The sequence below is a fragment of the Halichoeres trimaculatus genome, unplaced genomic scaffold (genome assembly GCF_033239565.1).
Source record: "Halichoeres trimaculatus isolate MK-OKI-2021-1 unplaced genomic scaffold, fHalTri1.1 fHalTri1_scaffold_5, whole genome shotgun sequence".
NCBI lineage: Eukaryota > Metazoa > Chordata > Actinopteri > Labriformes > Labridae > Halichoeres > Halichoeres trimaculatus.
In genome coordinates, this window is record NW_027437183.1 from 16,820,330 (window position 1) to 16,832,674 (window position 12,345).

Below are 12,345 nucleotides of genomic sequence, written 5' to 3' on the forward strand. Positions count from 1 at the left end.
TGGCAATGATCTAATGCACAGTTTGAATTTTGAAATAAATTGTTTATAATGTGAATTTGTGTTTATGTCAGTTGTTGATGAAAATCATGTAAACAAATTGTATTAGTCCAAATGGATTTTCGTCTTACGAAATGCTGCAGCCCTTTCCACTGGTGCTCTCTCCCTCCATCCGAATCTTATCTGTAAGACAAACAAACACTTTATTTTAAAACTTTGTACATGCTCTCCTGCAGCACGGCTACATGTTCAGTTTTATTTCTTTTATTTTTGTATATATAAACTGAATTTACTTGCTGCCTTCCTGTTCCCTATGGAGATGAGGCCCTGGTAGAGCTCTTTGGCAGGGCTCATCTGAACCAGCTCATCCCCATGGAGCCATATCAGCAGCATCCTGTTCCCGTGCTCCTGATAGCTGTGGTGACCTGTGGACAAACATAAACAGCTGTACAGTGAGGACAACTTTGGTTTACATAAAGATCTGTGAAAATAATGCCAAAGGAGGGTATCTAGCACTGTTTGATATCTTTTTAATTGACTTGTTTTCATTTTAAGGAATGTAAATCTTTAGCATTTTGACTACAGCTGCCACGTGTACTGTGAGGCGCCGGTCCATTAGAGTGACTTGTGGCACCTGTCCACTGCTGCTCGATGGCCAACACTTGCTCCTTGGTGAAGCCCCAGTGCTCTGCCAGACGCTTCCAGTCTCCTGGTTTCAGAAGCTCGTACGCCAGTCGCCACGCCATCATTCGAAGCTGCTTGGTCTCAGAGCGGTGGTCCAGTTTAAAATTTAGAGGATGCTCGCTGTGAACGCTCTCATTATGCTCAGGGTTGGCCTAAAAGGGCAATTAAATCACGTCAACAGATTGATAAAGGCCACAAGCCCCAGAGAGCACAAGACATGTGAGACGAGATTATTAGACACTCAAGCGTGATTAGTGATATTAAACATTTTTTAAATAAAAAGAGAAAGATATTGAGCTGATGGTAGATTAGCTATCAAATGTTACAGAGATGTGGGTCATTTTTTAGTGTCCATGATTAAATTGTATCAAATTGCAGACAGCTTGACTGTGCCATCAGGAATAAATGAAGGACTGTAATTATTAATTTTGAGGCCTCAAGAAAAGCTAATTACACATATGAAGATCGTAAAAGTTGTGAATATAATTTTACCTCCTTACCTTCCTCCAGGCATAGTATCTCTCTGCTTTGATGATCATGTCCACAATGATCACCTCATCTGCTCTGACTGCTACACCCAGAGCTGTCTTACCCTGCTACTCGACATCCAACACAAGTTTTTTTGTTTTTTTTTTTTAAAGAGAGAGAAAGAGAAAAACCTTCATTCAAACAGTGAGCTCATAAATTTAGTTTCCCCCAACAGTTTAAATTTCTAATGCTCTCTGTTTTAGTTATCAGAGGCACTTCTCGTTAGCTGTAAAAAAAAAAAAAAAAAAAAAGTATTTGAGAAGTCTTACCCTGTCCTTGAGTGTCAGATCCAGCCCTGCTTTAAGAAGCATTTCCACCACTTCTATTCTGGCTTGCTCTGCTGCAATGTGCATGGCGGTCTGGGATCTCTGACAGTTTGTGACATTGCACAGGTCAACACAATGCAAAGACATGTTTCAACATTTGATTCTTAAATTAGATACATGTTGTCTTAGTGAATTCATACCTTATCTGTAACGTTAATGTCGCAGCCTGCCTCCAGCAGAGAATGGATAATGGGGATGTGGCTGTGCTTAACTGCCAGGTGGAGAGGAGCATCTTGGTGCTGAAAGTACAAACATCTTAAGCCCAAATAATAAAGTCCTAGATAAGAGAGAATTACACAGCTCATGAGTGAGCAAAAACTTGATGGAAGAGTGTACTGCTGCCACATAAGTTGTGTTATCTTACCTGATCCTTAAAGTCAGGATTGGCTTTGTACTCCAGCAGAAGTTGTACAAGAGAGGCTTCCCCTCTTTCTGAAACTGGATGGAGGACACTGCATTTGTTCTGTGAAACAGGAAAGTCTTACTCTTAAAACAAAACCATATCAACTGTCCCACACTGAATTATCTCTGAGTAATGCATCACCAACACACCAGGACAACCAGTCACTGATTTCTCTGTGGAAGGCTTCGTAACAATGTTGTGTACCATTGTAAGGATGTTGGGATCACAGCCAGCATCCAGCAGGACATGGACACATCCTTCATGACCGTTATCAGCGGCCTGATACAGAGCTGTCTCACCATCCTAAAACAAAGAGATCTATCAATAGAGAGACTCACAATACTGGATAACAGTCAAAGAAGCAGAAGATTCTTCTCAGGTGGACCAAAATTTAGACATTTAACTCAGTAGGTTTGAATCAATCAAATTCTTGAGACAGAAGTAGCCTGGTGACTTAACTGCCCTGAATTATACAACTTTTGTTCTTCAATTGGCACTTTTTAAATAGTTGGATTCATGCTGTTTTTCTAGGAAGTCGGAATTATTATAATTTAGATGTTCTTCTGAACTCCATCCTAAGCTAGAAACCTTTGAGATGATTTTTTGACCACCAGAACAATGTCAGTCTTATTGAGTACAGTTTTTCATATCACTGTTTGGTTTGTTAGATAATAGTTCCCAGCACATGTTGGATACATCTTAATCAATCCAAACTAGAGCCACCATCCAGCAGTGGATTAGCCACTGATCACACACTGTCACAAACCAGACCATGATAGAGCGGGTGTTTACAATGATTATGTACCATATTGACTTCATCCCGAGTATCAAAGCTCTGCAGCAGTAGTTGGATGGCATCCAAGTGGCCGCTCCTGGCAGCTAAGTGCAGGGGCGTGTCCCCTCTCTGGCAGAAGGGAGGGCGGAAAACAACTTGCATCAAAGAGTGTTTGACTTTGAGGTTTCTTCCTAGTGTGACACAAAGGTGCACTCTGATATATGAGCATAAACAGCCTCATGTCGTAAATAGATGCACACAAACCAAAATGAAACCAGTCTACACACACCTTGTTGGGTTTCATGGTGGCCATGTTGTATGGATCCATTAACAACTCCAACATTTCGACGCAACCGTTCTTTGCTGCCAATGCAAAGGCCCGGTGTCCTGACTGAAATAGAAGAATGGAAAGGCATGTTTACCCAGAATGCTACAGCTGATTGATAAGAAAATCCTGTCAAGTAGATACCTGGTCCTCCTTATCGAGCTCCTTCATCTGCAGGTCATTAACAATATACTCTAAAATGTCTGTGTGATTGTTTATTGCAGCACAGTGCAAGATGTTCAGACCTTCCTACAGAAGAAGAAAATTGACACAAAGATAATGAAGAACGATCAAGAGGTGCATCAAGAGTAAACATTTGTGGATTTTATCATGCTAAAAATACAAGAACAGTCCTCGCTTCTTCCTCTTTAGTCTTGTACCTCATTTTCAACCTTCTGCTCGGCCCCGGCCTGGACCAATAATTTCAGTATCTCCAAACTGCCAAACCAGGCAGCCAGATGAATGGGTGCCACTCCATACTGTTAAATTAATAACAGACATGGTTCAGATATTATATGAAATTCTGTGTCTTATGAGTTCAGATGAAGATGTTTCAACCCCTCTTACCTTGTCCTTTTGGTCCACCTTGACCCTGCGCTGTAAAAGAAGCTGCACAGCTTCTTTATTTCTGCCAGCCACAGCAAAATGAAGGGCAGTCCTATCATGCTAAGGCAAACAATTCAGTAAGCAACAGTTTAAAAGACGTTTTGATCAGACATTAATATGCTTTGTGCTTCTTGGCTCTGAACATACAACACAGTGTGCTTTGGTGCAAAAAGAGGGTTTTCTATTTGGACCCACCACATTCTTTGCATTAGCATTCAGGCCTTTTCCCAGAGTCTTCATGGTCTCCACATCATTTCTCTTGGCTGCTTCCATGAACTGCTTCTCTGCCTCAAGCACTGCTCAAAGGGCAGAAAGGTATGTTTAAGACTTTTCACTTATGTTTGCATGTAAGTTCAGGCTAGACACACAACCCTGTTCAGAGCATTTGCCAACAGAGATTAAACTTAAGCAGGAACATGTTGAAAACTCAACTAAGATGAGTGAATGATGAAGGCTTTAGCCTTGTGCAAATGTAAGAAACGTCTCATGCAAATAGTTTTCAGTCAGTACAGCCCACTGAAAGGGCAATGATTAACCCAAGCTTTACCAGCGCAAAAACAAGTCTTACTTACTGAGACTTACTGCTACGGTTTGTTTCCCATTGTTCTCTACAGTTTTACTTTTAAAGTCAGGTTGTTGATTTTTCCCCTGTCTTATACTGTGTTTAGTTTTTGCATACTCACACATCTCTTTAGTGTCAAAGCTTTTGTCTTCATCTTCATCCGGCTGCTTGTTCAGCATAAAGTCCTGTTTCATCCAATTTCGAGGGTCCAAATTCTCCTTCTTGGGACGATGCTTCTGGATCATTGATTTCAGAGATGAAACTCTCTCCATTTTGAGGCTCTTTAAAGCATCAACAGCCCAGTGTATGAACAAAAAGGCCAATAAACGTTGAGGACCTGTCTTCCCAGCTTCATGTAGCTCCTGTCCTCACATGATGAAGAGCTAGTCTCGAAATGGACATGTGCTCCTCTTTCCCTCTGCCTTAGGGCTGATCAATGTTTACTTTACAAGCTCACACCCTTGGTAGACTTCGTAAAGTAACAAGAATGTGTATCTGGTCACACTTGACCTGGATTACATGACTGCCTGGTGAAATGTATTGTTTAAATGCTATCATGCATTTAATAAAATGAGATATTCAAAAAAATGTTTTTAACTTTAGTATCTGTGAGCACAGAGATGTGTTTGCACATGATTACCATAAGGCTCAGATGGCAGTTTGACTTGTTTTTGCTGGGGAGTTTGACTTGGCAAAACAGTTAACACAAGTTTAAACTGCGTCTGTTTTTTTAAAATGTTATTTCAATCTAATTTAGGACTATGACAAACCAACTCCCTGGTCTTAAAACTGTTTTAAGTAGCTGAAATGAATGGTTTTCTCCAGCAAGCCAACCTTTTTTTTGGACTGATAGCGAAAGATACATTCATACTAAGTGGAATTGCAGCAAATAAGTTATTTATTTCAATTTGATGTACATGATAGAAGGATTCTTTCATCTTTGTCTCTCAAAATAATAATAATTCAAATAATAAATAGAACAACAAGTGACTGAAATCATATCAATTAAATAATGTCAATATCAAACATAATAAAGCATGTACTCGTCTTAAAATCACTAGGCTTATCCTCAAGTGACTGGAAAAAATAGACAAAAACAATAGCAAGGAAAAATGAATAAAACAACATTAATTTGCTAGATTTAAAACAGGATTTTCTTTTCTGTCATTTCAACTTTCTTGTCTGGCACATGAGTCATAAAACCACAGTAAAGGCATATTAGGGTCTTAACTAAGCATACACAGCTCAAAAAGGAATATGGCTTTTCGGTCAGTGATTGTCAGAAGACTCAACAGCACGGCAAAAATAAAAACAGCTAACAGAGAAAAAGACGTTGATGATGTTTTGCATTTCTTTTGTTCCAGATCAGGATGAACACCCAGCATGTGCGACTGTCACCTGAAGAACTTGTCAATGGTGTTGAGGAAACCCGGGCCTTTAGCCTTTTTAGATGCGGGAGAGGAAGGTGCATCCCGTCTAAAATTACAAAATGAATACACACCATTTTAATAAATGAACAGAAAAATTACTTGTTGATATATTTGTTAATTCTCATTTACCTAATGTCCACATGGTATATACATGTCGACATTCAGTGCAGAGATAATCTGTAATCTTACCTTTTGGTTTTGCCTTTATTTGCTCCTGTTGGCAGGTGACGGCCTCTTCCTGTGAGCAAAAACAGACACCCATAAAAAAAGACAGACACTCCACTGTTATCTCTTTTCTGATAGAAAAAATGAAATTCACTGAGGATACACACAATTGCAGCACCTTTTAAGGGATATAAAGAGCGCAATTTCTGAGGCAGGCTTGTTTAAGGGGAAACCAGGGTGCAGTTCATTGTAGGAAATGAATAGGTGAGAAAGTGATTTAGCCATTTCCAAGACCAGGGCATAGGAAGCCCCAGGGGCTGAAATGAGATGTCTTTTCTCTGTAGGAATCGATAGAAACCCTTCACACAATGTCACAGTCTGTGAATAACAAGGTCGGAGGTCAACAACGTCTCCCAAATAGACATTCCTTCTGTTAACTCCAAAGCTGTAACACCTCCACTCTTTATAGGAGTAGCTTACAGGGAGAGATCCATCATTTATCTCAGAATTTAGGTCTGTGTTGACATACCAGTCTCCACAGTACGCAAGCAATATTTTTCTTTTTTGAAATCAAATACGCAGACCTTTTTGTTTATCAAGGAAAGACATGGAATGACAATTTTATAAAATGAGACAAGAGATGGGTACTCATATAATGACAGAATTGTAACTAGCTAATAAATCAACAGGGAGGATTTCACAATAAAACCAAAGGATAATTTTAAAAATAATGCATATTGGACAAAATTTCATCAGTGTGCAGGACACACAAATTAAAATGAATGTTTACATTTTCAGAATCAAGCATTTCTTTCCATAACAGTATCATTATTTTAATTAACGGTGGGGATATGTGAACATGTTTACAATCTGTTCCTGCTGACCTCGAGTGGCTACAAAAAGAGGTGACTGAAGGTGAAAGTGTGGCAAAGCAGGGTTTTTACTTCTTTTACACAAGTGTTGAGTTCCTAAAACACTCACCTGCAGCCTTGGGATTTGTGACTGAGGAGGGGATTATGGGTGATGAAGTCTGTCCCTTCAGTTCATGTAAAACCCCCTGGTTCAGGCAGAGGTCAACATGGTGGTTGAAGATAATGAGATCATCACTATCCTGGGTCAGCTGACAGATTGGGCAGATGAGGATACGGCTTTCATCGTTGCATGACTGAGGCTGTTGCAAGGTCACAGTTTTGATCTCACTAGTGATCAACAAAGTCTTTCCAGTAGAATCTTCTTTGGGGCTGTGCTGGTTATCCCGGGGAGCATCTGTGTTTGACACTTTGGCTTTGCTGTCTTTTTCTTCCTCAGTCACATGCTCCCTGCTCCATTCCTCCACCACTTCACATTCTTTTTGGTCGGTCTGCATATCCAGATCTGAGTCTGAATCAGAAACTGTAAACTGGTTTGGCCTACGAGAGGAATCATGAAGACACTGGTCGATATGTGTGTTAAAGGTATTCAGATTTGTCGTTTCCACTCTCCTGAAACACACCGGACAGGTGAGACTTTCTGACAATTTATCATCACAGCCTGAAGTGGATGCACGGGCCTCTAATGGAGAAACATGATTGTTTTCTAACAGGTCAGAGGCTGAAGAGATCTTCTCATGTACATTTGTTTTTGACTCTTCAAGCTTATGAGGAGAAGTGCCTGTGGAAGTGACCACCGAAGCATCCTGATCATGCTCTTCTTCTTGTCTGTTTGCATGTTCTGTCTGAATTTTCAGTCTTTTGGCTTGAGCCATTTGAAAGAAAGACTGTTTGGGTCCATTACAATTCAAGCTTCCCTCTAACACTCTTTTTCTGGTGCACACAGGGTCTCCTTGCTCTCTTTGGCACTTTTGCACTAAAGAAGGACAGGGAAGGGGTTGGGTTTGAAGGGAGTGATTGAGGATAGGCTTTTCATCGAACTTCTGATTTGTTTGTCTGGTGGAGCTGCTGGAGTCCACCTTGCCTGGCTGAAGAAATCCAAGGATGCTTTTTTGCAGGGGCTTTTTGTCATCTGAACTTACAAAGGCAGAGATCCTAACACCTTAAAAAACAAAGAAAATAAATAATAAAGAGAAAATTTAAATTAACCAAAGTTTCACCTATGTGTGTGTTTCCACATGCAGTGTGCCAGAGATCATTTAGATGTATTCCAAGCAAGTATGTTAGCATTGCTGTATCTAATTACCCATGAGCCTCAATCTGAGTGGTTGGGGGCTTTCGTTGTCTATTTCCGTTTTCAGCAGATCCTTAGCAACAGCAAAGATCTCATCCTCTGTTGCAACAGCATACGGCATCGTCATCGCCCTGGATTTCACCTCAAAGTTCACATTCTTTAGCTTCAGCGTAACTGTTTTACCCTAAAGACAGAATGGGAAAAATAAGGCTGAATTAATATTAGGAAAAAAAGTGTCTTATTTCCAATAAACTCTAATTATAACGATCAATGATAACTGCATGGAGGAGCCATAAATAGACAAGAGGTGGAAATCTGTATAATCTGTCACATCACTGATTGATTCGTCAGAATATATTTCGTGAGAAGCACGCCACAAAGAGCTTTCATAGTAATGTGATCATCTCCTGGGGAGACATTTCCAAGGCTGATAGTAGCCCCTGCTGTCGCCTTAATGGCCCTCCATTTCCTCCAGCTATCAAGGCCACATCGGGACTCAGGCAGGGGGGTGATGGTCGTGCCAAGCCATCCAGTTCTTTTTCAATCGATTTGAAACAGAATGAACAGGTCGGAGTGGTTGTACAAGATTTGGTCTGAAGTCGGGTGATTCTTGACAGGACAAGAATCAGAGAGTATGTCTGTTTCTTTTAACTGACAAAGCCTTTTTCAGTACATTTTGTGCCCTTATTTCAGCTTGAATATCCCTCGTTCTTCTTTGTCATTCATGGCCAATGTGGCTAGAGATACACAGAGATTGTTAAAGTATGTACCTTAAGATCTTCTTTCTTCATGTCTGCTGCTAAGTCCTCACAGAGCTCCCGGCATAAAGACAACTGCTCCTCCACTTTGCTCAGTTCTTTAAACGTCCTGTCAAGTTAACAGTTTGGAAATTAGGGGAGCAAAAAAAGAAATGGGGGAAAGTTATGAGATCATCGCAAAAAATAAGCGAATTCAACCTTGCCAGTGTTATTTTATGTCATACCTTTCCGTGCTCATGCTTTTTCTTTCTTCGTGCCTGTATGGAGAATTAAAACAGTTTAATATCACCTCCTCTCTTTTGCTCATTGTTCAAATCAGTTGGACTTATTAAGCAGACAATGACTAACCTGGGTATATATGTGGAGCCCAGACCCATGGAAACCTGCAAGAAGTGATGCCAAGCTGTTTCTGAGAACAACAAGGACAACAGCCCCATCTGCTGGCGGAGATCAGAGCAGGTTGTGACGCTCAGCGCATTCAGCATCTTCTCACTCACTTTCCCTATGCCTGAAACCTGAAGAGGCACACAGACACATTTTTTCTGTCTTAAGATATTGATTTTGATTTCTCCTCAGCCATCTTTTTCCTTGTCTACAGGGCATTACTTCTTACTCTACGCCCCATCTGTCCGCCTTGAATGATACATAAATTAATGATTGCATTCTAAAACAACTGAATGCTTTATCACCGCCATGAGGCTGTATTTTTATTTTAGTTTGGACAGTGTGTACTGTACTTTGCGAACTGGGAGACTCTTGATGAAGTCCATGACATCCTCTCTAGCTGGGGGGAGTCTGTATTGGCCGTTGGGTTTGTTCTTGTCACTGCACACCTTGGCCAGCATTGTGTTTGGAGCAATTCCTAGAAGAGTGAAAAGTGTAATCACATAAATTGTTTATAAATGAGCAGCTGGTTAAACATAAACAATATAGATCACTATTCCAAACAAAATAAGCCGTTTTCGCATTGCAAAGGACAACCTGTGTTTTAAGGGGAGTCTCAAAAGTGTTTAAATTTACTCAATAGCAGAAAATAGTTCAGAGGGTAATAAGGAAAATAAATTTTTACATGATACATGCCACTGGACAGTGAAACAAAATTTGATTAATTATAAGTAAATTCTCCTGTCAGACCCAAATGAAAAGCAAAATGTCTTTAAATCATCACTTTACACTGTCTGTTTCCTCACCTGCACTAGCTGTCAGAGTGGTCCTCTGTTCAATACGGAAACGCATTTCTCTCACAGCTTCCTCAACAGACTTCCCAAACACCTCAAACTTGCAGCTAGTGTTGACACCTTCAGATTCTGCTGATGAGCTGGGGCTGTCCTCAAACAGGACTGGAGAGAAGTCATTCATCTCCCTCACTTCCTGCTGCATAACATCATCACGCTCCTCACCTTAACATAAAAAAACAAAACAAAGAAACAGTCTGTTTGCTACCTAATAATTTAACATGCAGCAGATATTCTTCCTGTAATGTTTTCATGTTAATAGCTGATGCAGCAAACGTTTCAGCATCTTAAAACAACACAACAGACTCTAATCCTTGTGGTATAATTAAGTCCTGCCTGTAGCTGTGTAGCTGGCTCGGTAGCGGTGTGTACGTGCAGATTCTGGCCAGCTCTGCCTCTTTTCCAGGTGCTCTGTGAAATCCAGATAGGCTTCATCCAGGCTCATTGGCTGAAAGTGGGGGTCATAGGCTGCAAAAATCTCCCGGATCTAACAGACAGATAGAAATTTACGAACACCTGTTAGTTTTACGCAGAGAGGCACAAAAGTTCTGTACATAAATCAGTTTTATGAGAGGCAAGAGATGCTTTGAAATTGTGTTTGCATGTTTTGCCATGAAACTCACCTCACTACTAACAGCTCTGTACTTATCAAAGTTTGGTGGAACAATGACCAAATTGGGACAGAGTTTCTTTGCAATGAAGCCAGGCATAGCAGCTCGGACACCATACTTTCTGGCATGGTAGTTAGATGTTGACTGAAAAAAAATGGAGGGATTTAAAAAAAAAAAACATTTTAGCAAAGGGGTTTCCAATATAAAACCCTCATTTAAATGCTACATTGTACAATGCAATATAGACACTGGTTTAAATACTCATAATGCTTCATATTCAAGTACTAAATTATCCTTATATATGTTCATTATTCTTATATATGTATCATAACTGCGCCCTTTTTCCATATCATATTTTAACCTTATACAGTCTATAAGTCTAACCTACCAGCATGCTCGTAGATCCCACAGCCATTGGCTTGTCCTTCAGCTCAGGACAGTCCCTCATCTCCACAGCTGCATAGAAAGCATCCATGTCTACATGTACAATCACACGGCTCAGATCCCGACTGCTCTCCAGCTCTGCTGCCATCCTCTCTACCTATAAATAGAGATTTAGGCTGACAATACCTGGGGATGTAGCTCTTCCATTTAAGAAATGTGTGTGAGATCTCTGTAAAGAACCACGCAGAGATAAATCAACATGCATTACCTGGGCTTGTGCTTTTTTTAACTGATGCTCTGTAACCTGTGCCTTTTGTAGCATCATTTTCTCAATACGCTGGTTAACCTGCTGCTCTCTCTTCTGTTCATTCTCATAAAACTTTGAACCCTGCAGAAAAAGGACAAGGGCAGCAGAGACTGATGAACCATAATAGAAAAAGCTACATTAGCACATTTATTTAAGTACTGTAACACTGAGTATAAGCGACTTTCACACAAGGCTGGGCACAGTTCAAGTGAACCTCACATATCAAATTGTCTTAACCCTTCTAGCATATCACTATATTTCTTTAGTTTGTTCAAAAAGGGAAAGGGAGGAAAGGGAACTTCTGCTGATAAATATATTAGGCATGTCTCCAAGAAAGGTAGCGTACAAGGGAACTGCGAATATTTACCTTAGAGGACTCAATGATGATCTTGTTGATCTTGTCCCTGTCAAGACCTTCCATACCAGCTTTGTTGTCATTAAGGGCCATTCTGGAGAGGAAGCCCTCTGCTTTGGTGGATGGGAGCCCATTCTCCATCTCCAAGATCCTTGTTGGGGGGAACCAATCGTTGTTTTATTGTCAGCACAAAAGTGACAGGGCTTCAGCTCTGGCTGTATGCATAAAGGCTTTTCCTCCAATAGGTTCAAAATATAAACTGGCCGCTTACCACCTCCCTCTAATATGGATCAGAAAGAGTAGAAATCGCTCAGCTGTTCAGTGGTCTTGACTTCATGTTTGGACATGTTTCCGAAACAGTGAGCGTCGATGACAATTTTGGCGGCACTTCCGCGTTGATGCGTCATCACCGGAATAGGAATTTGAAGCCGCTTTGTTTACAAGTTTTAAAAAAAAATCATCAAAAGCAATTTTGTGCTTGGAAAAGACTTTAGAAAAAGACTGGATATTTATTTGAAATCACAAACAGTTTTATACGCAATAAATACCTAAAAAACAATTCTAAAAATATTAATCATATACGCATTTCATATTGCTTATTAAATGTCCCTTTAGAACCTTGACGGCATAATTCAAATTTGACAGTTATTACATATTAAATGCTATCACTAAAAATGTACAGCTATTCTGTTTAATGTACTATTCATTATTGGAAGAATTACTTTGCTTTT

The 12,345-nt window shown here is 40.2% G+C and overlaps 2 protein-coding genes across 2 annotated transcripts; both read right to left on the reverse strand.

Moving 5' to 3' along the window:
* Positions 1-8: 8 nt before the first annotated feature.
* On the reverse strand, positions 9-4,478 carry ankdd1b (ankyrin repeat and death domain containing 1B). Its single transcript, XM_074669344.1, has 15 exons — positions 4,328-4,478; positions 3,840-3,940; positions 3,606-3,704; positions 3,419-3,517; positions 3,183-3,287; positions 3,003-3,104; positions 2,744-2,842; positions 2,143-2,241; positions 1,900-1,998; positions 1,676-1,774; positions 1,479-1,577; positions 1,182-1,277; positions 632-833; positions 291-422; positions 9-180 (listed from the first exon to the last, which is right to left on the reverse strand). Exons 1-15 carry the CDS (start codon positions 4,476-4,478, stop codon positions 125-127), a joined length of 1,638 nt encoding a protein of 545 aa, XP_074525445.1. The 3' UTR covers positions 9-124.
* A 673-nt stretch (positions 4,479-5,151) lies between these two features.
* polk (polymerase (DNA directed) kappa) lies at positions 5,152-12,019 on the reverse strand. The gene is made up of 15 exons (XM_074671201.1): positions 11,886-12,019; positions 11,627-11,769; positions 11,221-11,340; positions 10,957-11,109; positions 10,581-10,712; positions 10,294-10,444; positions 9,913-10,122; positions 9,460-9,584; positions 9,071-9,237; positions 8,947-8,979; positions 8,735-8,831; positions 7,977-8,148; positions 6,783-7,832; positions 5,826-5,874; positions 5,152-5,682 (listed from the first exon to the last, which is right to left on the reverse strand). The coding sequence occupies exons 2-15, from the start codon at positions 11,753-11,755 to the stop codon at positions 5,601-5,603; spliced, it is 2,670 nt and encodes an 889-aa protein (XP_074527302.1). The 5' UTR covers positions 11,756-11,769; positions 11,886-12,019; the 3' UTR covers positions 5,152-5,600.
* Positions 12,020-12,345: the final 326 nt, after the last annotated feature.